Raw genomic sequence first — 27,796 nt, 5'->3', positions numbered from 1 at the left:
GATGGCTGAGGAGTGGAGGCAACAACAGCAGATGCTTGCACAGAACCGCAGCCCTGCGAGGACTCGCTCAGCCCTGCTCCATGTGCCGGCCGCTGAGTGTCCATTTCTGGCTCTCCCTGCTCCCAGGTCATGCGAGGTGGTGGAGATCCATCCTGACTTCTGGCTGTGCAAAGGACAGCCCCTCCAAAGCCTGGCTGTATTCTCTATATGACTTGCTCCTACCTTGGACCAAAACACATTACACATCTCTTTGTCTGTACCGTACTAGCTGGGATGCAGCAGCTCCACTGGGATGCCACATCCCTTTGATACCTGCCATGTGCAGCCTGAGCAGCTGCCTCCAACGTCCAGAGCTCACAGGCTGCAGCCTGATTCAGTTCAGACTGCAGCCAGGACAGCTCCTGGGCTGTCAGCCCCTCAGGCACCGTGCAGACATGACAAGGTGCCACCACGAACATGGGGGGTCTCCACCTCTCATCCACATGGAGCAGAGCTGTGCAGGGACTGGGCAACACAGCGTTGGGGGCAGGAGGCAGGAAGCAAGGCAAGCCTAGCTGGATGGAGAAGTGTGCTTGTCAACCTGGCTGGGCAGAGCCTCCCTGATCCCACATCCCTGCCTGGGCATGGCCAAGATGAGCCCAGCAGGATTGCCTAAAGGGCTAGGTGGGCAGGAGGAGGGGAAAGAGGAGCAGAGGGCAGCAATAGGCTATCCTCTCCAAAATTTCCTATTCCCACCGAGGTGAGGTCTCCTCATCACACAGTTTTGTCATGGGCTGCTCCAGTTCTCACGAGAGTGGCTGCTAAAACTGGGGAGAGGGGAAAAAGAAAAGAAACAGAACCAAAATTCTTTTCAAACTAAAGAAGTGTTGTTAAAGGCACTGCTGTCCTCTGTGGGGACGTGTCAATGGAGGAAAACCAAAGTACCAGAGCAACTGTGCTGTCGATTGGCTGTAACCGGAAATTGAAACAGTTTATATGCTGGGAAAAGGACTCCAGTTTCCCCTGGATGTGGCACCTTCGCCCTGTGTGCTCTCTGGCATGACAGAAACACTGTGCTGGCTGCTGTATCCTGCCTCCACCACCCTCCCTCTCACCACTGCTGCAGGTGCAGGTCCATGCTGGTGTTTAGGTTGAGATCGGTAACGTCTAGGAAATCAATGTTGAAGATGCTGGGAGCCACGGGGGTGAGCGAACCAAAGCCGGTGGCAGAGCTGGGGGGGGTCAGGTCCAGCCACTCCATTGTTTCCCATGGAGACTCAGTGAAGCTCATTTGTAAACCAGCGCCGTCGGCAGGGGAAGGGGAGAGCTGGGTGTCCATGGGCGAGAGGGGAGGCTGTAAGATCTCCTGAGAGGGGAGCAGTTCATCGGCGGCTTTGCCGGGGAACCCCTCCATCATGCCTTCGAAGTGGGACTCCTCTCCCCCCATCTTCAGAAGGGCTATTTCACTGATCCTGCCCAGGGGGCTGTGGGCGCTCAGCAGCACCTCGAGGTGAGCATCACCACTGCCCGGGCAGTGCTCGAAGGGGAGCTGGGCTGAGGAGACCTGCTCAAACGGGGCAGATGACTTGGGGAGCGCGGCGCTGGAGTTCCCTGTAGACACTGTTATCTGAGGTACTTTCTGGAGGCAGGACTGATCTTCCTTGGCATTGGCTGGCATTTCTGTCAACAAATGCGAGGGGTTTGAGGTGCTCTGGCAGTGCCCACCACTGCTGGGGACAGGGACATCACCTCAGCCTACAGAGACCTGCTCCCCACTCAACCCCCTTGGCATTGCTCACCCACCCTCCTTGTGGGAAGCCTCACAGGTTCCTGCTTTCTGACCTTGGCTTCCCTGGCTTTGGACACTGTCCCTATGGCACAAGCACTGGCAGCTGTCCCCATGGGCATGGGTTGTGCATGGGGAAGGGCAGAGGCAACCACTCTGCACAGGGGAGGGCACCGGCAGTGCTCTATGCAGGAGATGGCACTGGCAGCACTGGGAGTGGTGGGGGGCAGGAGGAGGCTCTGCGTGGGGAGGGTGCTGGAAGTGCTGTGCACACGCTGCTGCCCTGCTGTCCCTTCTCTCTGCATAGGGGCTAACCAAGCCTGGACCACCCCACCAGCTCCACAGGAGCAGGCTCCAGGAGTGCCAATATGCTTTTGCATTCAAACTCAGTGGCTGCTGGCCTAGGGAGGGCAAATGAAAGCTGTACTCAACCCAGGCAGCTCTACTGGAGTGCACAGAAAGCACTGAGCGCCACAGAGTGCCACTGGCTTGGAGGGGAAGGCCTGGAGGGGAACAGGGAAGCAGTGCGTACCTCCGCTCTCAATCAGCACATCCAGGAGCTCGTCCATCTGCTGACTTCGTGTCATCTGCTGCAGCGAACAACAAAGAGGAGAGTAGAGGGCATTAGGAGGAGAGTCCCTCCAGCCACAAGCCAGGTAGGTGGCTCTAGACGCCACAAACAGCTTTCTCCCATGCAGGAGAGGAGCCACACCAACACGGGGCTGGCAGTGGCATTCAGGTGAGCACTGCAGGGCCATGGGACAAGCACAGTAGATCTGGGGAGCACAGCACCAGGTTCCCCCCACCCTGCTCAGTGGCCACCACACACTGCTTCTTCCCAGGGTTGCCAGGACACATGGACTTTATGGAGCCAGCACCTTTCACTGGCATGCGCCTCCTTGCACTCCCTGCAGCCTGGGGGGCAACTCATCATCTTCCTCCTCTTCCTGACCGGAGACTGGAAGGACTTCGTGCACACCTCCCTGCCAGCATCAGCCCATGTTAATCACTGCCAACAGCACTGCTCCACTGTCCTGAAGGCACCATCACGACCAGCACTGAGGCTGCAGACAGGTTGTCACAAGAAGTAAGGGGTTCATGGGTGATGGAGACAGTCCTCCCCATGGGAACAGTGCTCCAGGATGAGGCAAAAGGAGGCAGATGGCATGGAGCAGGGAACTTTGCTAACAGACTAAAGAGGGAAGGGGAGGTTTCCTGGTGACTTGGGAATGCGCGAGAGTCTGTTTCTCACATTGTACTGAGCACCCAAAGAAAAGTACAGTGAAGTCCTGGGTGTCTGGAGAGGATGTCAGGGCCTGTTCTACCCAGAGACCCTATAATGGGTTATACCTCCTGAGGATGAGTTATGTCAACTGCAAAAGAACACCCTGCACAGCCCTAGCCTTATAGAAAATAAAAACCATGCAGTTACCTGCTTTACTGCATCCTCATAGGGTGGAGGCTGCTTTACCTCTGAGAGGGCTGGGCTTGACTTACAAAAAGTTGGGGATGGAATAGAAAACTTTTGACCTGCCTGCGTAGGCATCTGCGTGGGGAAATACAGGGAAATGGAGTCAGTGCACAGGGAGGCCCAGCTCTCTTTCACCCCTGGTGAGGCCAGTCTGGTGCCAGGGAAACACAAGTTTGTGGGGCAAATCAGCTCAAAGCGCTTGGCTTCCAGGCAGGAGGGAGGGAGGTAAACCAGCTCCAACAGGCTAGTTCTGAGAGCCAGGGCCAGGCTGACCTCTGGTCACTGCTGGAGCACAGGCACGATGCTGCAGAGCATCCTGGTGCAAGGGGAAGAGAGAAACGGGGATGAACTGGGGGTGGGATCAGCAACATCTTGTGCTGCTTTCATGTGTTGGCAGTGTGTGCCCTCTCCAAGCTTTTGTCCCTGTCCAGAAGGCTGAGTGAGGAGTGGTGGATGTTGAGGGACAACTCTCTGCTGTGCTGGTTGCCTGGTGGGGAGGCACAGGCTCTAGCAAACTGCAGAGCCCAATTGCAAACCCTGCTCTATCTTCCCAAGAAAAGGCTTCCCATACGACCAGGTTAACTGCCCTCCTTCAACCCAGTGGTCAAAATCCCTCGCTCACTGCTAGGAGCTGCAATGGCTTGGGAAGATGCTAGGAGCTTAGCTGGATGTAGGAATTTAGCCAGGGCTCTCCCAGGGGCTGAGGGATCTGTGCTGGTGCTTCCCTGCTGTGGATAGAGCTGTGCCAGGGCTCCATGGGGTGGGGGGAGCTGTGCCAGGGCTTCCCTACGGTGGAGAGAGCCGTGCCAGTGCTCCATGGGGCAGGAGCAGCTGTGCCAGGATTCTCCCAGGGGCACCACAGGCTGTGCCAGGGCCTCCTGAGGGGAGAGACAGCTGGCTTAGGGCTCATTTAGGGCAGAAGAATCTGTGCCAGTGGTCCCCCAGGGCAGAGGGAGCTGTGCCAGGACTCCTCCACGGGCAGAGGGAGCTGTGCCAGTGCTTAACCAGGGGCAGAGGGAGCTGTGCCAGCGCTCCCTGGGGCAGAGGATGCTCTGCCAGGACTCTCCCAGAACACAGGAAGCTTTGCCAGTGCTCACCCAGGGGCAGAGCAATTGGTGCTGGGGTCCCCTGGGGAAGAGGGAAGCTGTGCTAGGGCCCCTCCAGGGCAGAAGGAGCTATGCCAGGGCTCCATGGGGCACAGGAGCTGTGCTGTGGCCCCCCAGGTGGCAGCAGGTTTCCCTAGAAGATGCCCTGCAAAGGACCCTGTGGTGCCATCAGCTTCCAACCCATTGTCAATGTGGGATGCTCTCAGCCTTTCCAGGCAGCACTACAGCCCCCTGGGTGCCCACGCTGGGTGCCAGCAGTCCCGGGCTGATGGGGAAGGACTCAAACTGGGATGTTTGACTGGCTGCTCACAGAGCCCAGCACGTTCACTGCTGAGATGGGGTGTATCCACTTACCGGTGCTGTGCGAAGGCAACTGCTGGCCTTCGGGGACCCACTGCGCCCTTCTGAGCTGGGGGACACCGAGAGGAGATAGTGGCTGTTGGGAGAGGGTGGCAGGCTGATATGCTGGGGGCTCTTTGCAGCTCCGAGTGGGGAGTGCTGGGGAGAGCACTGCGGGCTCAGGAATGTCGAGGAGGTGATGGTGCTTTGCCCTGCAGGCTCCAAGCAGTGGCTATTTACAATGTGAGGCAGCTGTGGCACCCCACAGTTACTTAACTTATCCGAGCTGCTGGCTTGGCCTTTCAAGGTAGTTTGTTTGGATGCAAATGGACAGCTGGACACTGTGTTTTCTTGCTTGATGGGGACACCAAAGAAGTGAGGAGCGGGCTGCTGCTTCTCCTCGAGGCCATTGGTCCTCTTTCGCTTCTGGAGCTGCATCCGTAGCTCTTCCACCTGCCTCTGCTCTTGCTGCAGTTTCCACGTTAGTTCATTGATGACCTTCTGCTTCTCCACCAGCATTTTGTCTTTCTCTGTGTCGATCCCTTCCAGCTCCAGCTGGATGCTCCCTCCATTCATGCTGCTCATGAGGCTTTCTTCGGCACTGCCATGAACTGGAGATGGCTGGAGACCAAACTGTGGAGAAGACATGGGCCCATCGTTGAATGTGTCTGGCAAAGAGCCACTCACAGAGAGGTCGGAGGAGGCTGGAGAGATGGGTGGTGTGGAGCTGGTGCTGCCAAAGTGGTAGAAGCCATTGGATAACATGCTAGCGGAGGACTGTGACTGGTAACTTGACAGGGTGCTGGTTGGAGTGACTGGGAAGGTGACGGTGGTGATCTCGCTGAAGCTGGGCACTGCGTTGCTGCCGCATTCCTGGAAGGGCCGCAGCCGTTCCATCAGCGCTGTTTTGGTACCCGACACGGGCAGGCCTCGTATTCGGAGCTGCTGCCTCAGTTCTGACACCTGCGAGGAAGATGATCCTTTTAGAAACCCAACATTTCTAACAAGGAGTCTCAGATCATGGGCTCCCAGCTTCCTGCTTTAAAGCTCTGACCCCCCGGGGCTCACTGTCTCACCTGCAGTCACCAGAATCACCCTGTACAACCCTGACCACCCCACATCCTGCAGGATCTTGACCTTTCCTAACAGGAAAACCTTCTTTCTTCCTTCAGGAACTGCGACTCCTCTCCATGAACCAGCAGTGGTCCTTGGGCCATAGAGGTAACCCAAGACTCTCTTCCTAGCAGTAGGTTTCTATGTGAACAGAGGACTTTTGCACAGACTAGGAACTAGCTGATGGCATCTTTTAGCTCAGGGAATGTGACTACATACCTCAGAGTCAGATACTCCACGTTCAGGCATCTGCACACAGTTCAGACATCTGAGCTGGGGCATCGCTATGGCCAAACTGATGTTATTTCTACCTCACCTTATTTCTTCCTCCAATTATGAATATTTCCCCCAGGTCTCTAGTTCTAAGGGGACTTGGCCTTCCCCATGGCTGAGTATGAAAGTATAAAAGAATAGAAATATAAAAGAATTGTTGATATAAGTGATTCTCACTCATGCCCTGCCCGTCATGCCTACACGAGAGATTTAAGTGCTCGTAGTGCTCATAGCTGCAGACTCCAGGAGATACCTGCTTGTGCAGAGAGCTGAGCTCGCCTGGTTGCAGTGACCACTGAGAAGCTGAGTCACTAAGAGGAGGCCATGCTGATGTCCTAGCTTCTGGCTGGTCTGCCAGCAGCATCCATGATGGCCACCATAAACCCACAGAAGGCATGGAGCTGTGAGCTGCAGGAGCAGCAGCACAGATTGTCCTTTAGCCCTTGACCTGATGGCCTGGCCTGCAGCCCTCCTGACTTACACTCAAGGTTTGCTGGTACATTCCCTGCAGCAAGGCACCCACATGCCCCTGCAGAGCAGCAAACCATGTTTTCAGTTGCCATCACAGTAACAAATTCCTGACCCAATGTGATGTACTCCTGGGTTTGCTCACAGCGTGGTGCCTCTGGTTTGCTGATCAGCCTGTGGCACTACAATGCACACTTTGAGGGTTGCAAAGCACATATAGGGGATAAGATTCTGCTCCTGCAGTGACAAACTTTGCACTCACTTTCAGATCATCCAGGTTTGATGGCAGAGGGCCTGGCTTGATTGATGAGACACAAGTCTGGCCTGAAAACGTGGTTTTCACAGGAGAAAGAGGGGTGGTGTTGGCAGAAGTTGATGAAGAATTTGAACTTTTGACCATTTGCTCATTTGATTGCCTGGAATAACAAAGGAGATTTGGGGTAACTTGTCTATTCCCCTGGGGTCTCTGTGCCCAGCGTACCATCTCTTTGCTCCCTTGGGGCTGCCATCTCCCATGTGAGACCTGACAGACTGCCAACCCCAAAGATAACCAGGTTGGGCTGTAAGGAGATTTCTGGTGGCCCAGTCAGTGCACAAAGCCACGCTGGCTTTGCAGGAGGCTGTGCTGTTTCCAAGCTTTTATATTCCCAGGCTTCCAGTATCTGAAGGGGACTACAAGGATGCTGGACAGGGACTCTTCATCAGGGACTGTAGCGATAGGACAAGGGGTGATGGGTTCAAACTGAAACAGGGGAATTCAGGTTAGATATAAGGCAGAAGTTGTTCCCTGTGAGGGTGCTGAGGCGCTGGCACAGGTTGCCCAGAGAAGCTGTGGCTGCCCCATCCCTGGCACTGTTCAAGGCCAGGTTGGACACAGGGGCTTGGAGCAACCTGCTCTAGTGGAAGGTGTCCCTGCCCAGGAACTGGATGAGCTTTAAGGTCCCTTCCTATCCAAACAAGTCTGTGATTCTATGATTCTGTTTCACTTGCATGCATTTATCCTCCTTGCACTGGCACAAATGGGTACAAAGGGAACAATTTGGAGAGAGACAGGACTAAACCCTGCTATTGGCATATTGCTACTCACTTTACTTGGCCTTGGTGCATCCCTGGGTAGCTGAAGTGCTGCTGGTGCTGCTGTTGCTGCTGCTGCTGCTGGCTGAGGATCTGGAGCTGCAGAAAGAGCTGCTGTTGCTGGAGGAGTCTGGCATATGCAGAATCCATGGGTGGAGGGGACTTCTCAGCCTTCTGGTCCGGAGGGATGTACTGGTGATACTTCAGCTTCTTCACCTTGGGCTTGGTGTCCTTGGGCTTTTTGTGACGGTTCTTGCTGTCACTGGATGATTTGGACTGTTGGTCCAAGAAGGAAAGGAATTAGCTGGGACAAGAGCTCCTGCTACCCGTGTGGAAACTCAGAAGCCTGGGACAGAATAAGGGCAGCTCCTGCCAGCACCCTGACACTTCAGCTCCAAGAGCTGCTCAGCCTGCATGTAGAGGACTCCCTCAGGCCCTCGCCCCATCTCAGTTGTGTGGGAGAGCACATGAGATGGAGAATGACCCTCCTTGCCTGGAAGACAAGAGGAAACAGCTTCAAGCTGCACCAGGGGAGGTTTAGATGGAGATGAGGAACAATTCCTTCCCCAGAAGGTGCTCAGGCATTGGAACAGGCTGCCCAGGGCAGGGCTGGAGTCACCGTCCCTGCAAGTGCTCACACACCGTGTAGCCGAGGCCTCAGTGCCATGGGTTAGTGGTGGCCTTGGCAGTGCTGGGGAGTGGTTGGACTGGATGAGCTTAAAGATCTTTTCCAATCCAGTTGGTTCTATGATTCTATGATTCTATGAAGGTGTTTCAGTGTTGCCTTGTACCTCCTTCTGCTCCTAGCCCCAGGGGACATTTGCAGTGCAGAACCCGAGCAATTGCCTCTAGCAAGGTATGATGCTATACTTCGTACTGTTACAAAATGAATCAAATTACAGTTTGGGACAAGAAGGTTTGTCTCCTTTGCATTATTCCAAGCCTTTGAGGCCAACCCCCCCAGAGCTCCCACACACGTGGGGTACAGCATGTGAGCTTGAGCACAGCCAGGTTCGCAGCACTTGATCCCTGTCCCGGGCAGCCTGGAGGCTCAGGACTTACCTTCACGGCAGAGGGCACCGGGAGTGTGGGGCTCTCCTGCCCCGCTGGCTGCTTGGGGCTGTCACACTGGCTGCCCTGCGCCGCCGCGGGGTCTGGTACATGGCCATCGGCGCTGCGGGGCTGGTCCTGCGAGGGAGAGGTTTGCTGTGTGACGGGAGCCAGGGCGTGGGGCCAGAGCCAGGGGCACCTGGGATCCCATTTCCCATAGCCCATGTTGTCCCCAGTCCATTCCACCCCACCATGTCTATCCCAGCCCAGTGTCCCCGCTCCCCCAGGCCACCCCAGTCCTTTCCCAGCCCTCTGTCTCCCCAGCCCATCCCAGTCCACCCTAACCACATCAGCCCTATATCCTCATCCCACCACCAGTACACCCCCTCGGTGTCTCCCATACTAGCCCACTTCCCCTCTCACCAGCCCCAGTCCTTCAGGTGTGCTCCCCCATCCCCTTCATGTCCTCCCAGCTCACCCCAGTCCATCCCAGTCCCCCCTCAGTCTGCCCCAGCTCACCCCAGCCCACTCCATTTCCCAGTCCCACCAGCCCCCCCTGCAGTACCGGCGCTGCCCGGCAGGGGGTGCTGCAGCCCCGCGTCCCCCCGCCCACCGTTGCCCACCTGAGGCGCGGGGCCCGCGGCGGGCTCTGGGCCCTTGGTGGCCGGCGGGGGCTCGGCGGGACCCGGGGAGCCCTCGCTCCGCGCCTGCTCCGGGGACAGCCCGTCGTTGCTGCTGTCCTCCTCGAAGGCGAAGGCGTCCGCCGCCTTGGGGAAGCTGACCTGGGTGCCTGCCGGGAAGAAGGGGCGATCTCAGGGCCCTGCGCTGAGCGAGGGGGGACGCACCCACCTCCTTCAGAGCTGGCTCTGAGCGAAGCACGCGTGTTGGTGCTCGGGGGGCTCCGACACGTCCTCCCGTCCCCAGCCATGCGCAGGGGCAGCTCCTGCGTGTGCCCTTATGGCCAAGGTGGGTGGGAAAGGACCTGGCATCGGCTCCTGGCCCGTGCCACGGACCATGTGAGGTGTCAGAGCCAAACCTGGGCAGGAGGTTTGGCAGGGCTGAGATGGGGAGAGGGGCGTTGGAGTCGCCCTTTCCACCAGCTGAGCGCCCCGACTGACCGCACCATACGTGTGACCCTGCCCTCAGCACGAGAGCTGGGGTTGGCACCCACCCGGAGGGTGGCACAAGAGCCAGCACGAGTGGACCTGGCTGCAGCCGAGCAAAGGCTTCCACATCCTGCCTCTGTCCACAGGCTTCACCCGCACAAATGCTTCAAACTGCTGCCACCGGCAGCCCCCGACACGGCTTCTCCCCCCTGCGCAGCTCCAGCCGTGCTACGTGCTGCTCAGATGGGCAAGAGCTCTTGACCCCCGGCTTTTGCTGATAAATAAAGCACTGAAGAAATGCAGGTCTCGTGAGCACCGGAGGGCTGCAGGTGGGGGTAGAGGAAGGAGCAGCGGGGCCGCACTCGCAATCTCCTCGTGCTCACGTCTGGCATTTGTCAGGCAGCTTGGCATGCCGATAGCGAGGTGACAAACGGGGAAATGGGAAGGGCCTGGGGACAAGCTTCCACCTGTCCCTGCTGCCGGTCCAGCAATGTGCCTCTTCTCACCAACACGCACCCTCCTGCCCTGACCCCTGCCCCTATCAGACAGATAAGGGTTATCTCTGCTTGCTCTGGCTCGTGGTGCCAGGCAGGGCGAGGAAGCGGGGAGCCCTGGCTCCCTGCCCCGAGCCGCTGCCCTGCCACTGTATGGGATGAGGATATAAGATTGATGTGTCCCATGGAGAGCCTCTCTTCTCTGATCTCCAGGGCATGGGGCTCCTCGTATGTCCCCTCTCCAGCACCCAAACTGGGTCTTCCCTCAGGAGCAGTTAGCCACAGCTAAGCCAGCTGATGAAGCACTGGGGTGGATGAAGACTATCCACCAGAGACGCTTTTGTAGTGGGCACTGGACAGAGGCTTTGGGCAGAAATGAGTTACTCCATAAATAGAGAGAAAAAATTGCAGACAAGCATGGGCATCCTCTCTCTGGGAAAAATGACAACACGCGAGGACTGTGGATGTGCACGACTCCTGCTGCGCTGGCATTTAATAAGCACGTGTTGAGAAGTGGTGCCAAAGCTGAAAGCCTAAGGGACCTTTGGGACACAGCAGCAGCCTGGAGCATGACAGGAATGTGCTGCATCCTGCTGCTTGATACCACGGGCCTGTGCCGGGTCGGGAATGCTGCCCTTATCTGTCCTGCTCTCACCCAGCCCAGGGCTGGCCGTATTGTTTCAGGATCCCATGTCTCTGCTGTAATCTCAGGCAGAATGGTGTTTGCTCGGGGCTGTTTCTAATGCACTGGGTATTGTCCTCTCAAGCGTATTGGACAAAGTGATGACAAGGACCTGGTAAAAAAAGGTTCTTGTATCACTGCTCAGCTATGTAGGGCACTGGCGGCCTCCTGTCACTGGGACGTTAGGGCTTTCGGTTGGGGTCTGGCACTTTCTGCTCACCCTGCCGGAGGTGATTAGAGGAACACGTCAGCTGAACTTTCCACTGTATAAACAGTTGAGATTCCAAGGTTAAAGTAAAATGATTTTAAACCCTGTCATCTTTCTGGTATTGCGAAAACAAAAGGCTTAACGTTCAGAAGTGTCAGTGCTCATCTCTGCTCTGTGTTCTGTCCTTCACCCCAAACCGTGAGCACCGCAAGGTGCCTCTGACTCCAAAAAACAGCCTGAAGATCCTTCAGCCTGGGGCTCTATTCTGCAGAAACCTGAGGGCTGGGATTGTGTTCCTGGTGCATTTGCACCTCCTCCTTCTCATGGCACCCAACATTACCAAGTAACTTCACATTTGACTCTAATGTGCTGCTTGATTCACCCTGAATGGGATAAAACTTGCTTACAGGGGACAGTTTTTCCTCAGCCATGTGATGGAAGGGCATTGTACAAGGGAGAAATTTCAAATGGATCCAGTTTTTTTAAGCCAGACTTTTTGTTTTTATCAGTTTTGTCCTGTAAATCTCTCTTTACCACAAGCTCCTGACAAGGCAGCTGGAGAGAAACGCTGTTCCCAGCTCACTCACCCAGCCTCCAAGCCTCTGCTCCAGTGAATAAAGTCAGGAGGCTCAAACTGCCTCAGACGTTTATAAGGGGGGGGTGGTGGTGGGCATTTTTTCTTTTCCACTGTTCTTCCCTTCGATAAGTGGCTGGGGAGATTTTACTTGAACTCTCCTTAAAAATTCCTCTTCAGTCCTGGAACATTTCACCTCCAAAGATGAGAGCTGTGAATTCTGGAAAAGGAGCAGCTCAAGGGCTACACTAGAAAAGCCAGAGCAGGAAAACCAAGAGCAGGAACAATTGTGGGGCAGGACAGAGCAGTATTGGAGCCTTGAATATCTTGTGTCACTTATGCTGGTTTCTGAGATGAAATGGAAGTCAAAGTACTTCCTGTTTCAATTCCCATTTTCGGCATCACTCCTGTTGTTCAAACCCCACTCCTGTCCCAGAGCCCTGCCACTGTCCCCAGATTGCTCTGAGCCCGAGAACAGGCACCTAACATGGGATTTTGCCAATGGAAATAATCCCATGAATTGAGGAACCAGGAGGAACAGAACAAGCAGCTCCCATGGGGCAGAGCATCTCTCAGATGCTCAAACACAGGCTGCCGTCCTGGTACTGCAGGACCCCACTGGCTTTCCTGCCCCTTTCTCTGCCTTTGGATCTCCCTGTCCTGCTGTTGGCCCTGGTGAAACCTGAGTCACCTTTTGCTTTGTGCCAGCTGCCACACCAGCCTCCCTGCAGCAGCACAGGGGGAAGGAAAGTGGAGGATTTGGCTTCCGCCCTCTGGTCAGGGGATAAGTGATAGAGAAAACCCAGCTCAGACATAAGTCAAGAGCTGGGCACTGGTAGGTAGGAGTGAACTCTGCTCTGGGGTGCAGGCTGCTCCTTGTGTTCCCCAGCAGTCTAGCACCCTAGGGATGCTTACTCATCCCAGAGATGCAGCATCCTGCTCTGCTGGGCCTTGCATCCCACTAGCATCAGTGGAAATAAGAGAGAACTGAGCTGGAACACTTCACCTCCACCTACTGGGATGTAAAAGCTTGACAGGGCACAAATGGGCAAACCCAAGCTGGCCTCACAACATGTGTGCACCCAGGTCCTCTCCCTCAAGAGGGAGGCAAGAATGTTTTGTCTCCAGCAGTATCACGTATGTGCTCAAAGCCTTGGTGAGGGAAGCAGCTTAAGAGAGGAGACATGAGCATTTTGCAGTGGTTATTGTTCTAAGATGAGAGCTCTCTTTTCCCAGATCTGGATTAAATAGCCCAGGCTGTGCTGGACTGGGCTGCTTACTGTAAAAATAGTAAAATTTAAGCAATAAATGCAGCTTTTAAGTCCAGGTCAGTCACCTCCTGCAGCCGCTGCAGTACATCCTCATAACCTTGCCAGCCCTGTGCCATGCACACAACACAACATGCACGTTCACTTCCACTACCTTTTATGGCCTCTTTCACAGCGGAGTCGACAGGAATAATATTCTTCTCCACCAGCTCCAAAGGACCCGGCCTGAGAGCAATCTTTTCATTGAGATCATCTGCCAGTCGGGCTCTTTTCAGCTTCATTTGAGTAGACTGAATGGACCCCTCTGCAGCTGAGTCTAAAAGGCCAAATGGAAGGCATCAGTTTGGGACCTGGGGTATCTCTGAGCACAGTGCACAGTGAGAATGTGCTTCCCCTTCAGCACAGCCAAAATCTGGGCTGCAGCCAAAGTCTAAGCATGGCTCAGTGCACAGCAGGAGCTGCTGCGAGGCTGGGAGGCAGGATGTTGGACTGGATGGGGCTGGTGGGATTTGGGACATAGGTCCTCCTCTGAGCTTGAGGTTCAGCTTCTCCATTCCCAGGCAAAAGCCTTTGTCTACTAGCCTAGGCTTGCAAACCCATCCTGCAGCTGGAGCATCCTCCCCAAGGACCAGGAATGATCTGCAATGGAAACTTCATTAACAAACTCCCACTAACGTAGGGGCCAAAGTGGACGCCAGCTCCTGCCTGCTAGGAGCCCATTGGCCCTTGTTGGCTAATGCAGATGGATCCCTGCTTCTGGAGAACAGCTGGAGAAATGAACCATTGACAATGTTTGACAGATGGAATAAATGTCTTGCACTGGAAGAAAAAAGGCTGAGGTTTTGGGAGTAGACATTTGGAGGCAATGTAACAACAGTGCTCCAGGACTTCAGGGAAAAAGCAAGCTGGAGAGGAGCATAACAAAGGCAGCTAGATCTGGAAGCTACAGCCCTACCAAACCCATCTGAGAAGCCTAGAGTTTTGAGTGGTGGCATAAGATTAGCCAATTAAACAGACATTTCCTGAACAGAGGTGGTCTGCCTCCTCTGGTGGCACAGGCATGAGTAGTGAGGGAGTGGGATTCTAAACTAGACCGTGTCTATACCCTTGGGGGTCTAAAGTAAGAAGGGCTGCGTCTAGGTTGTGCTATGTTCAAAGACCGGAGAGTCTTCTAGAAGCCAGATTGTAGGCAACAGATGTTACAGGGCTTGATACCATGGAAGAATTCTCTGCAGGAGGTCAGGAGAGCTGATCCAGGGTAACTTCTGGCCTCAGACCATACAGGGCAGTAAACACACCTGAGGTGAACAGTAACAGACGGTGTCCCTGTAAAGCATTTAGATGATGTGAAGTCTCAGTTGGCCAGTTTCAATCACCTCTAGTCCTGTTACAAACCAAGTAGACACGTGAGTCCATGATATGCCAGGGCACATGTCCATGAAACGCAGAGGTGTGTGTGGGGCAGCACAGCCAGCTTGCTCAATACAAAGCCAGGCAGTCTCTGCTTCCACTCTCCTCTGGCTTTGTCTGCCTGCTCCTGCCCACTCCTGGCGACTGCAGCTGCCCCCACATCTGGTTTACAGTCGCCTAACTCCTGTAGTGCTTCTATGGTTTAACCTTAGGGAAAGACACTTTCCACCTGACAAACAAGCAATGGTGCTAGCTCATTTTAGGGATGGACACCCAAGGGAAAAGCAAGGCAGTGGCAGTGATCTGGAATGGGTCCCTGCCTCAGCCCTCCTGTGTGCCGGAGGAAAAAGAAATATGGACTTCATCCATGCTGAGGGCGGAGGCCAGCAACTGGCCTCTGGCAATTGCCGGAGAGTGATCTGCTTCTTCCAGGCATCTGACAGGGCTTCAGGAGAGAGGCTTGTACATCCTCCCTGACTCTAAGGAGCTTGGTATCTCTGGAGATAACAGCGGACACCACAGTTTTCCGCTGTCTGTGACGGGATGCAGCAGAGCCGTGCCAGCTCTCTGCCTGGGAAGGGACACCAGGATGGGAGAGGGGAGAAGTGCTGCGGCTCATGGACTAATAGCAGGGCTCACCCTTTTCATACAGCTGTGCTTGGCATGAGTTGGCACGTAAAATATCCAGAATTATGGAAAAACAAAAGATGTCCAGCTTTGGGAGGGTATTGCAGCCACCCGTTATAGGGATTTCAGTGCCCTGGACAAGAATGCCCTGGGTATGCTTTTCATGAGGACCACACCTCAGCACCTCTGTCTAACTGAGTCCTCTCTTACAGCTGTTCTCTACGGTATCTTACACTGATCCCTGCCAGAGATGGGAGAAAGGTTAGATAACCTTTGGGTCTTCTGTCATGGAATAAATGTGTGTCCTGTCTCCTGAAGACCAGGGCTGAATTCCATACAACATGTGTCCCATTTGAATCTGTCCCTCACGAGCAGCTGGGACAAAGTTAACCCCAATGAGAGTCCTGAAGGGAAGCCAAGTGGGGCAGGAAAGACATGAGTCACAAGGCAGGAGACACAAGGAGTATGTGGGAGAAGCTCAGGCAGTCTTACCTTGTAAAATGTGCATATTGACCAGGTCTGATCTCTCAGGCCTGCTTCTGATCTTGTGCTTGAGATAATCTTCAGTCTGCAGGACACAAATGCAGAGAGTTACCTGGGTAGAGCAGCAGTAAGGTACAGAGAGCATCTGCCCCTGTGCCACCCCATGGTTCTTTTGGATTTATTACAATGATGTTCACTATACCCACTCCTAAGGTGTCTCCTTTCCAATTTCCCTTGAGTTTCTCATGCCTGGAAGTATTACAAGAGCCTATGGGAAGGATGAGATCTATTCAACAGGGAGTAGTGGGTCTTCTTCTAGCTTAGCATACCATGTGGCCTTTGAGAGCTGCATCAAGGCAGCTCCAGAGCGTACAGTGAGCAATGGCTTCTGTGGCAAGCCTGGCACTCTGGGGCTGAGTAGGCCATGAAGATTCCCAGGCTCTCTACCCAGGTCAGCCATGAGGCTTGGTCTTCCTGCAGTCCTGTGCTCTATGGTCCTCACCCCAGCTATGATGTGGGGCTGGGAAAAGCCACTTTGCAGATCAGTGCAGCTGAACTTGTGATCAACATGGCCCTGGAGCCTTGTACCGACTTCCTCATGGCTTTGGGAACAGAAAGGCACGCAGACATACAAGAACACCATCCATTAGGCCCAACGAAGTCAGTGTTGAGGGCAGCTGACCTCAAGAATATAAATATAAGCTTATCCACTGCTGAAGAAAAGCAAGAGCACAACTTGGACAAATTACTAGCTGTTTGCTAAGTTAAGGTACAGGAAGAAATAGAACCAAAAAATGTACATAGTTCAAAGAGGTTAAAATCTTAAGGATAAATATAAAAGAATAGTACAAGCAGCTGGAGCAAAACTGGAAAACCCGCAGTACAAAATGTACAGGATCATGAGAAAAAGATTTCATAAGGACTTCTGTAGCCATGACAAGGCAATGGAAAGTGCTGTCTGTGTTCCATAAACAGGAGAAATAATTATGCATGCTGCTGGGATGGCTACAGGATTTAATGCATTTTTAAACCATCCTCACTAAGAAGACAAATGGCTATTTATCAATCAGATTACTAAGCCAAGAACCTTCAGCAACAAAAGAGAAGAAACCCCAGTTATCGGGTTGGAGAACAGGTTGGAGAATACTCAGATGAGTTAAACGTTCCCAGTTTGAGATACACAAGGCTAGAGTAATATCTGTGGGTCTCCAGGAAACTGGGCAAGGGAGAGAATAATTTCTTGCTTTAAATGAGATGGAGACATGAAACAAGGAATTTATGAACCAGTCAGCAAGATATTGGACCAAGTAATTAGACAGTCTCTGTAAACAGATTTTGAAGATAGACAGGAGGTGAGTAAGAGCCAGGATGGATTCATCAAGAGCAAACCACATCGCACCAACCTGATTTTGTTCTATGGAAAGCTGACAGATTTCTGTTACAGGAATAAACAATGAATGTCATGTAGCTTGACTTGAAGCATGTTTTGACATTATCTCACATGGCTTTCTCACAGGCAAGCCAGAGAAATTTGGTCTGGATAAGACTAACATAAGAAAGGAGCGTAGCTGTGGGTCACCAGAGGAATTAGGAGTGGCTCACAGTCTAAACAGAAGAATAGATCAAATCATATTACACAGCAATTTTTTCTACTAGCCAATACATTAATTACTGTGTTGGAGGATAGAAGATATACTCCTTAGCTCTGAATCTTTCAAGGCGAACAGATTACAAAGCAACATGATTTGGAGTAATTGGAGAAATGATCTGAAGTAGTTCTGATCCAATTGCAAGGACGTTTGGAAAGGACTGCATTCAGGTCACAGCTGATTCTGCACTGGGGTGAATGAAGACTTTATCCACCAGAGATGCTTTTGTAGTGGGCACTGGACAGTGGCTTTGGGCAGAAATGAGTTACTCCATAAATAGAGAAAAAAATATAAATGGCTCTGGAGAATCTTGTGATCCGCAGCAGAACCACGTTGACCAACAGGCAGCTTTCCAGGAGACACAACAAAGGATTTCAGATGGGCCCTAGGAATAGCAACCTCCTGTTCTGTGCCCTGCGTCTGAAAGGGTCCAGCTGACAGCTGGGGGTCTAGATGACAGCTACAGAAATCATTCTAGGGCCAGGGATGGGCTCAGTGGGGAGAGGCTGAAGGGAGGGAAGGTTGGTCAGCCCAGAGGTGGGATGGCTACAGAGAAATAGGGTGCAAAATACTTTTAAAAAGTGCTACAAGAAAAAAGTTAAGCAGCTGTGCATGTGCATGCATAGGGATGAAAGAGCCACAGGCTTTAATTTCAACAGAGCAGCTTGGGCAGGGAACTGGGGCCACTTGCTAAGAGCACAGGTTAGAGAGCAGGGGGGCAGCTGCTCGGGGTGGGATGTCTGTTGGTGGTCAGGGATGACCCAGCCGGGGTGTGCTGCTCTGGGGCAGAGGCACGACAGCTTTTCCTCTCTGCCACGCTTGCTGGGTGCTGGAAGGAAGCACTCAAGCCCTGCTGAGCCTCAGGGAAGACAGCCTGCTCCCTGTCCTCCAAACCAGCAAGGTCTTATAGGACATTGACTTCAAAGGCTGTGCACTGGCCTGATGCCAGGCTCTCATGTTGCCAGTGACATGTTTAAACAAATAATAGACATTTTATTTACTGAAGTCTTTACCATTCCTTACCCTTCCCCCCGTAGGTTTTCCTCAGCTTATTTTCACCAACACAGTCCCTTGCTTGGACAATGTGTAGGTTTGCCTGGTTCCTATGAAGGTCAGACCAAGCTGGTGTCTGCACCTGAGTGCAGTTAAACTCACCTAATGCATTTCTAGCTAATCCTCAGGTCAGATCCTGACTTGGGCTAAGCTTGGATTGCTGCCTTAGAGATGTGGCATTGTCCATGTCAAACCCAGCATTCACACTGCATTACCCTGACTTTCTGCTCAGGTTTCAGTTCCTTTTGACCTTTGCTGTTTATAAGCTGCATTTGTGTCACTGGGATGCAAATGGTGCAGAAAGACTTCAGATGTGTTTGGGTTTTTTTTTTTTTTTAGTGTCAGCTGAAGCAGAAGAGCTTTCAAAACACATGAAAGCAGTTCTTGTTATCTGCTTTCTGTTTGCAGAACATCAGTTTGGAGGAGTATCAGCAAAACAACAAATGCCACTGAGTAAGTATCTGGAAACAGCTGCTGCTCCTTCCCTGTCACAGCTCAAAGCAGGGCATCCTTGCAAAGGAGTATGTTTGTTATGGGCTGTGCTCATTAATGTCTTCATTAGCATGGTCTAAAAATGCAGTTTGGGATAGACTAGAGCATCCTTCCCTTTCCCCAGGCAAGCAGCCAGTGAAAGCTTTTGAAGAGAAAGACAAAGAGACACAGATGTATACTTGAGCTGTAAAATATGTGACACTTCAGGGATACTTTGGATTGCTTGAAATTCTGTAAGCACACTAATTTTTCAGAGTCATGCTGTGTTTCTTATGCTGGCCGTTTATTACCACAGGAGACTCAGGGCAAGTGATTTGGAGTGTGTTTAAGTTCAGATGAGCACTTCTCCATATTTCACAATCATTCTTCCTTGCAAAGGTCCTTTCCTATACAGAGATTAATGGAACAAACTCTTTGCATTCAAGCAAAACCTGCATGACTGAGTGTTCCCTTTTCCATGGACTTTTCTCCAGCTTGGTCAAGGCTGGATGACAGGTGCTTGGAAAACTGGTCTGATTTCCCACAGAGTGGTATCGTCCCAGGGTTTCAATGTGTTCTGGAAATGCCTACTTATCTCTGCCTTCAGCAATATTTAGGAAAGCCTGAGTGCAGTTAGATAACAGGGCCAGAGGGAGCCTGGCCCACTTAGCCCCTTGGATGTTGTGTGTTGTAATAGCCACGCTGCACTGCAGAGCTAAGAGCCAGGCTCCTGCCTGATGACAAATGTGAGTTCCCTGGGGACTCGCTCCGGGTGACAAAGGGCATCTGCATGCCTCCTGCACACTTGCTAAATAGTTAGGATCCTTCAGCCCTGTTTGCTGCTGGCTCTGCTCTAACCCTGCTGAGGAGTGGAGACCAGTCAGTACAGCGAGGAGTGGGCTCTGGACCTGGCCCGGAGAGGAAGACTTCAGCTGCTTGGACATTCACTGGCAGGACTGCTGATGCCATGTGAACTGTTCCCTGCCCACAGCCTCTTGTAAACCCCAGGGGCTGTTGTAAAAACCCATAGCTCAGGGCGCAGATGCTCCAGAGCATTTGTGAATCCTGGCTTGGCCCCATCATGTCTGGAAGCAGGGGAGATGCCGTGACCCTCACCCTTGGCCACAGGGCTTGAATAAAGGATGCCAGAGCAGAGGACAATGGTGGAAAGCGATTTCAAATCCTGCAAGTCATGCAAAGCAAGCCCACGTGTTCCCTCACTGGGATGGCTGCAGGAGTTACCTTGGCTCGCTCCAGACTTTTTCGCTGTTCATGGAATGCGGATGGGCTTTTCAGTGCTGCAACAGGAAAGAGAGAGGAGCAGTCAGCACAGGAGTGGAAGCAAGCAGCTACCAGGATATTCAGCAACAGCATTTTAATGAGGGCTATATAAATAGCAACACAAACTAGCCGTTCCCTTTATTGCGCCGACTAAAAATAACTCAGGAAAGCTCTGGGAAATCCCTCGCTCTCCATGGATGGAGAGCACGGGGAGCGCAGGAGACACATGGGCAGGGAGGGGGTGCAGGCTTTGAAACACAGTGCTCTGTGGGACACATCAGAAAGCAGATGTGGCTTTTCCTTGGAGTGCTTCCTGCAGGTCATGGAAGTCACTAGAGCCCCAGAAGACAGATGTAGGAAGAGCTACAACCTTAGAGGGGACCTCATCTGCAAGAAAAACCTGCAGGTGATGGAGGCTTGAGGCCAGCAGGAAAACTGCCTGGCCTCTACCATGCTCCAGCGAGGGGATTTCAATGCAAGGTCCCTTGTCCCTCTTCCATCGCTAACCTCCCCTCCATCTCTCACTGGATGTTGGTCCTCTCTTCTGCCCAGAAGCATCTGTGTGACGTGGGGCCTCCCTAAGCATGCAGCTGCCTGGTCAGCTACCATGCAGACCATGCCCTCAGCATCTTCTGACACCAAGGAGGATTAACCCAGATGGGGTCCCAAAAACCAGCCAGTGATCCCTGGCTCTTGGACCAGTGAACACCAGCCCCATGGAGGAGTCTGTATGGGAGTCATGGAGAACCTTGAATGTTTCTTGTTTACTCTGGCTCAGTAGAAATAGGAGCAGAATTTGCATGATGAAGGGGTTAATATTCCTGAGATCCTGCAAAAATTCTTTTCTGACTGTGTAACAGGGAAAATTAACTGTTCTCATTGGGACAGGGAAGGGGAAGATGTCCTGACCCACAAAACCAGCCTGCTACAACTCTGGCAATAGGAATTCCCTTTCGATCTTCTGAATGGGATCCAGTAAGGACAGAAACTATTTCCACACAGGACATTTTATCCTCCATCAGTCTAGAGGAGGATGAAGAGAAGACTTGGGGGCAGATGGGAAATGTTTGGGGGCCCTCTGTGTTGGCTTTTGGTAGGCAAGCCCCAGCGTAACCCCTATAAACCCCAGTAAATCACTGTAAGCCACTGTGTGAGCCCATTCCTGTTCCTAACATGGGAAAGCAGACATACAGACAAGCATTACTGTGCCATGCTCCAGTGAGCAGCCATGAGGACTTGTGAGGTTTAATCAGAAGCAAACTAAAATAATGCACACAAGAACATGAAGTTAGCAAGAGAGATGACTTTTCCAGCCCCGCTCACTGTGAAGTACTGACATAGGGAGTGTGCTATGGGCATTGACCAAACGCCGTGCTGTTCAAGAGGAACATGTTGCAGAATTTAGTAATTTACCAAGATTTTTGGAGGAATTATGTGGATGCTGCAGCTTGTATTAGTCTGCAAAACAAACAGAGACATTGCTAGCACTTGTTATTCAGACAACTTGTCAGTGGATGACATGTCAGCCTGAAACGGCTGAGGGTTTGGAGGTAACAGGGCAGAGTTGCTGTGCTTGGTGTTGATAATCTTGGGACTATTGCCTCTAAGTTTTCAGTTAGAGGACGAGGTGGTGGCTGTGTACAGCAAGAGTCTTCAAGCATAGCCATTTCTGCAGCCCATCACTCTATTGGGAGCCTTGCCTTGAAGGGAATCCTTGATGCTGCAAGCTGCCTCCCCTCCTCCTAGGTAGGTGACCAGGGCCTGGCTGGGGCCCAGGGCAGGTGTCTGTGCAGGTCTAGAGAGAGGAGTCACCCATACTGAGCCCTACAGCCTGTGTTTCTGCAAGTGACCCCACATGTCCTTGGTTTAAAATGCTTTAGCTGGGCCTATACCAGTTTCACCAAGACAATGTGCTGGTGCATGAACTGGAAACTTCCTACTGAGTGGGCCTGAAGAAAGGAAGAGGCTCTGCTCTAACCTGCGCTCCTGTGCATCAGGAGCTTGCTGTGTGCCAGAGAATCTGATCTCCCCTTGCTCTCAGAGGATCCTCCATACACAGAGTCACAGGGCTGCAGGAACTCAGAGGCTGCTCTTGCCTATCAGTCTGTGCCTGTCTCTATTGGTAGAGCCCTTTTCAGCAGCGTTGGTTGTTTTGCCAGCCAGTTGGTCAATTTACAACCTGAAAACATCTGACAATCTGAGTCCAGCTTTAAACCTGAAGCCTTGTGCAATGCTACTGCTCCTGAGCATCCTCCTTTAGGCAGTTTCCTGCCTTCTCCAGTGATGAGGCCATCTGAAGGTTTCATATTTCTTAGAGAAACATCCGAAGAAGTGTGATCAGAGCTCAGGTATGCAATGGCATTAATCTTTTCCAATCAAACCAAGCACAGACTGGGCTTTGGTAAGGATATTCTTCTCACTGCTATGCTCAGGTAACACTGATAGTTCTCCCTGTGCTGTTCTCTTGGATGCCAAAACCCAGCCAGGTTCCTAGGATGTATTCCAATGTTTCATGTTTGCTGTCCTATAGCTGCACTGGTGAGCTCAGGAGGCTCTGCAGATAGTCATCAACTCCCTCAACTCCCCTTCCCACAAGGCTTTCTACAACCCTCAAATCTTTTATCCAATGCTGTTCTCTTACTCCGACCTTCTGTCTCTCTGGTGTCTGTCTAAATTCATCACTTAGGAAAAAATAGTTTCTCTGTCCTGGGATTTTATCAGCAGAAAATGTATGCAATGGGTTGAAAGGAATCCTTGTGCAAAATCCAATGTGCAATGTGGGATCAAGTGCATGCTCCAAGCCTGATACCAAACCTGACTCTCACCATGGAGACCAGCAATGCCCATCTTTACTCTTTCCAGAAGGGCAGTTCTCAGCCACTGTGAGTTATAGCCCTATGGGTTCATTTCTTGCCCTCCTGCAATGCATGTGAAGTGGGGTCCTGTCCTGGTGCAACACCTAGAGCCAACCTCACCCGCTGGTCTTCAGAGCCAACAGGGCATGGGAAGGTATCATAGAATTACAGGCTGGTTTAGGTTGGAAGAGACCCTAAAGCTCATCCAGTTCCAACCCCTGCCACGGGCAGGGACACCTTCCACTAGAGCAGGTTGCTCCAAGCCCCTGTGTCCAACCTGGCCTTGAACACTGCCAGGGATGGGGCAGCCACAGCTTCTCTGGGCACCCTGTGCCAGCACCTCAGCACCCTCACAGGGAAGAGCTTCTGCCTCAGAGCTCATCTCAGTCTGCCCTCTGGCAGGTTAAAGCCATTCCCCTTGGCCTGTCCCTACAGGCCCTTGTCCAAAGCCCCTCTCCAGGTTTCCTGGAGCGCCTTTAGGCACTGGAGCTGCTCTAAGGTCTCCCCTTCAGGAGCCTTCTCTTCTCCAGGCTGCCCCAGCCCAGCTCTCCCAGCCTGGCTCCAGAGCAGAGCTGCTCCAGCCCTCGCAGCAGCTCCGTGGCCTCCTCTGGCCTCGCTTAAGCAGGTCCACGTAAAGACTTGTTTTCCATAAGGAATGACTGCATGTGCCCAAGCCATGGGGAGTCTGGCTGGGGCTCCCATGTACTAAATGCTGACGCCTGACGCTCCTTCCTGAGGTCAAATGCAGCAGTTAAATTTTACGCGTTTGTTTTTCTAATGGCAAAAGTGTCTTTTCTTCTATTACCTTCAGGGAGTGAACTGTGCTCAAGCTTCCCAAAATGGCCTTCTTGGACAGAACCCAGACTGCAAAATGTCAGAGTAGAAGCTGGGAGTGCAAAGAAGTCGTAAGTTACAGGAAAATACCCTTCAGTTGCCATCAAATAAATCTGGTTTAATATGTGGTCTGCAGTGTGTAAGGTTTTCAATGTTAGGTGTCAGTCCCATGCACTCAGTGTGCAGAGCAGTGTCAGGTATGCAGACCTTTCAGTTGGCACCACTGCTCCATACGCATGCAAAGGGCTGTCCTGCGCCTTATCTGACTATTCCCAGTTTTACAGAGTGGGCTTCCCATTTCAGGAGATGTTAGACATAGTTTTGGCCACTGACTCTATTTCCAGTGCTTGCAATACTATAACGAATGTCACTCCTGGAGTCCTGTGGTTAAAATGCTTGCCCTTTGGTGGCAGGCAGCAGAAAATCTGAATGCTTAAAGGAATAAACAGAAGGTAAATAGGAAGAACATACATTTAGCCATCTTAAAACCGTAATGATAATTTTGACAGTCATGATTTTTGTCATCCTGCTCAAGTTTTCTTAATGTTTGCTGACAATACTGTACTGAGAAGGTGTCTGTTGCTGGCTACCTTGACTCAGTCCTTTAGGAAGGCGGCTGCATGGGAAGGGCTGAGGGCTGGGCAGGGTGCAGCAACCAGTGCTAGAGCTATGCTCCTAGTGAGTTGTTCTGCTGTTTAGACAAGAGCTGCATCACAATCTTCAAGGTCAGCCAGAAGAGACAGAAGTGACACAGGCTTTGGAAAGTTGTGGTCTTAGCAGTGAACACAAGGGACCCTTGGTGAGACAGAATAAGCCTCTACCTGGGTCCTAGATAATTACAGATTCGTGCACATGCAGCCTGAGCTAGGTCAGGATGGAGTTATCCATTGGTCACGGCTGAGCTCCCAACAGCATTTCTCTGGTAGTGCTACAGGTTTCATGATGCACCCGCAGGTGCAGAAGGGGATCAAGTTCATTCACTTGTTCGGATCTAGCAACTAGCTTTCTGGTGCTGAATGAGCACATGATAATGCTGGAGCTTGCTCTTCAGGCTTGAATACCAGCTTAAAAAGGATGAATGTGGTCAGAGAGGGGAAAGCATGGACATCATTTGTCTTCAGCAAGAATGCCCAGGTGGGGTTTCACTGGCCTCAAGTCTACACTGACAGTTCTGTCCTGCAGGGTCCTGACTGGGCACAGGCACAGGTCTGGGTATGTCTCACTCATAGCAGTGCGCTGGGGCCAAGGCAGTTACCCACCACTTCCTTCTTTCAGAGCCTCATGGAGTGGGCTCTCTCTACCTTTTCCTCGTTCTGTGGGTCTGATCCTGCCACAGAGGTTCTTGGCTTTTACAGGAGGACATGAGATTCTCTGCCTTTGCCTACATGAAGAGCTTTGTGAATCTTCTGCTTGGAGTTGGATATACTAGTCTGCTACAGTGACCTCTGGGACAGGGAGCTACGCAGCTGAATCTTTGGATGCTGTAAGCTAAGCATCTCTCCTGACTTCGGTTTGAGCACTGGCATGATAATATGTGTGGCAAATGCTGGGCACTGTTGTAGAGCAAGAGGAACTATGGTATTTCTATGGGGCAGGAAGCAAAGTACCCCCTGGTAATGATCTGCTCAGAGCTGAGTGGGTCTGAGCAGGCAGCAGGTGCCACAGCGTGCTCCAACAGCGCCCAGGATGAACATGGGAGTGGGTGACAAGGGCACAAATAGATACTCACGTGGCATGATGCCTTGGTCTGCCAGCTGCTCGCGGGTCCTTCTCTGCTGAAGCCGTAGCTGCAAAACTGTAAGAGAGACAGTGTCAGGAAAAGAGGCAGGATTTTAACTCTTCCCTGTGAGGGTGCTGAGGTGCTGGCACAGGGTGCCCAGAGAAGCTGTGGCTGCCCCATCCCTGGCAGTGTTCAAGGCCAGGTTGGACACAGGGGCTTGGAGCAACCTGCTCTAGTGGAAGGTGTCCCTGCCCGTGACAGGGGGGTGGAACTGGATGAGCTTCAAGGTCCTTTCAACCCAAACCAGTCTGGGCTTCTATGATTCTATGACAATGTGCCAGGGGTCTCTGTGTGGCACAGGGGTCTGGCACTGAGCTCTGCTGCTGCTGGACCAGCCTTGGTGCAGCAGAGTGCTCCAAGCCAAGGAGGAGCTGCATAGGCTGAACCACCCTTGTCCTCACTGCCGCAGACAGAGAGCTCGGCAGGGCTGCTTCTGGTCCAGGCAATTCCCTAGTGCCTGGGGCAGACTGATCCCTGCCTGGCACTGGTGATGGGTGATGGCCATGGCTTCAGCTCATATAGCTGCTCAGCTCTGAACTCTGAAGCTCGGAGGTTCTCCCTCCTGCTAGCACTGTGGGTTGAGTAGAGTTGTCCAACTCCATCACTCTCCTGAGGGCCTGGCAGCGTATTTCCAGCCCTACAAGGCTCAGCACTGGATGCAGATAGCCTTACTGTTCAGAGGGGGATGTAGATGATGTGGTGAGGAGAGATTAGTACCGTCTCTGTATGAACCCGCTGCTCCAAGGTCCTGCAGTCTCCAGTATAACTTGGTTTTGGAAACAGTGCACTAACGGATGGGAATGAACCACTGATCAGGGTCACTGTGTGGCTTAGCAGCATGGCCTCAGCTACAGAGCACTGATGAAGCATCTCACAAAGCAGCACCTCTCAACATGCACAGCATGCAGTGATAGCCCATCATATACCTGCAGCCTGCCTGGTGCAAGGCTACCTGCTTCTGCTTGGCCTGGGACAAGTCAGTTCACCCCATCACACAGGTAACCCTGTACTTTGACTTAGGATCATATTCTACACCTTTGTTTTTGCACATTTGTCTTCAGGAAGACAGGCACTTGTATCACAAGGTGAAACATAGAGCTCACTTCTGTATTTTCCTGCTGGAAACTCAGTACAGCTTGCCACAATTACATGTATTGTTCAGTGGTCACGATATAAGTGCATGCATATTCCCTGTCCCCCCAGCACAGCCCCAGGCTACATCCCATTAGCTGACCATAGAGAGGTGCTATTGGAATTGGAAGAGAGGAAGAATGGCCTTTTAGTCCTCAGGACCAACCTTCTGAGCTCTGCCACAGCTCATGTCTACAGTGCAGCTTCCCTGGGATGTGGATGGAGCTGAAGAATAATCCCTTCCAGGTGAGTCCCCAAAGCACAAGGTCCTCTTATATGCCACTGCCTGTGACCTTCCATGTCCTCTGCACAAACTATGGCTCACATTCAGATCGAATGTTTGGTAAAAGCCTCACATGGGACCATGATCTGCCAAATTCCAGCACTTCTTAGGACACCAAGGATAGATTCTTGCTGCGAGGGAAACGTGCAGCCTTCAGTACCTGGTAAAGTCTGCATGCATGCAGCAAGCTGTCAGCTAGGCCTCTTTCAGAGAGAAAGGAGAAGTTATACATTCCCTTGAAGCATAGCTCAGAATGATGATGGTGTCCAATTGTGGTGGCTGTAAGTTTCAGCATCTGCCTTGATGCAAGAAGTGCTGAAAGCATGTGCAGGTTTCAGTGCCATGTCTCTCCCTGTGCTTGGATCCAGGAGCAGCACTCAGGAACCCAGGTTTTCCAATGCTACTGCCTTCCAGCAACCAGTGCACAACCCAGGAAAGCCTGGCTAACAGCCTCTCTTTTGGCTCCTGCACTGAGCACTGCAGAGAGACCCTCACAGCGGGGACCTGATGTTATTTAATAATCATTTTGTGCAGAGAGAAAAGGTTTCAGAATTGTGTTTCATGCTGACAGGCAGAAAGGCTGTGACCCAGCAATGACACAAACTGTTCTGGCTGTGAGAGCTAAGCTCTTCCATGGGTGAGTGGCTATGGACAGGCCATGCTGACAGAGAATGTTAGGGCAGGAGCAGCCCAAGCTTGATGGTTGGAACAGTTATTTCAGCCATTGCATATTCATCCATATCTGGTCCTCCTTATGTAGTAGGATGCACACCTTGACTCCCACATACCATCTCTATGAACTTCCAAACCATCTGAAGGAGCATAGCTGTGCACAGTGCCAGACAATAACACTGAGCATCCCTGCAGGAAGAGGTAAAGCACCCACTACTCTCGGCAGCCTTCGAGTCCATGCTGCAGCTTGCCCTTTGGTGGATGCCAGCTCAAGGC

The 27,796-nt window shown here is 52.3% G+C and overlaps 1 protein-coding gene across 1 annotated transcript in view; it reads right to left on the bottom strand.

The window, feature by feature from the left end:
* Positions 1-1,027: 1,027 nt before the first annotated feature.
* The window catches only part of MYOCD (myocardin), a 238,849-nt gene continuing 212,080 nt past the window's right edge, over positions 1,028-27,796 (bottom strand). The window contains exons 3-13 of the mRNA XM_030506163.1: positions 25,384-25,449; positions 19,927-19,982; positions 15,521-15,596; positions 13,146-13,307; positions 9,283-9,449; positions 8,672-8,815; positions 7,623-7,885; positions 6,798-6,951; positions 4,697-5,644; positions 2,298-2,355; positions 1,028-1,659 (exon numbers count right to left, since the gene is read on the bottom strand). Coding sequence (XP_030362023.1) covers positions 1,091-1,659; positions 2,298-2,355; positions 4,697-5,644; positions 6,798-6,951; positions 7,623-7,885; positions 8,672-8,815; positions 9,283-9,449; positions 13,146-13,307; positions 15,521-15,596; positions 19,927-19,982; positions 25,384-25,449 — 2,663 coding nt within the window. The 3' untranslated portion in view covers positions 1,028-1,090. The remainder of the gene's footprint in view (positions 1,660-2,297; positions 2,356-4,696; positions 5,645-6,797; positions 6,952-7,622; positions 7,886-8,671; positions 8,816-9,282; positions 9,450-13,145; positions 13,308-15,520; positions 15,597-19,926; positions 19,983-25,383; positions 25,450-27,796) is intronic.

The sequence above is a fragment of the Strigops habroptila genome, chromosome 14 (genome assembly GCF_004027225.2).
Source record: "Strigops habroptila isolate Jane chromosome 14, bStrHab1.2.pri, whole genome shotgun sequence".
In the NCBI taxonomy this organism is placed as follows: domain Eukaryota; kingdom Metazoa; phylum Chordata; class Aves; order Psittaciformes; family Psittacidae; genus Strigops; species Strigops habroptila.
This window is presented reverse-complemented; position numbering and strand designations above follow the sequence as displayed.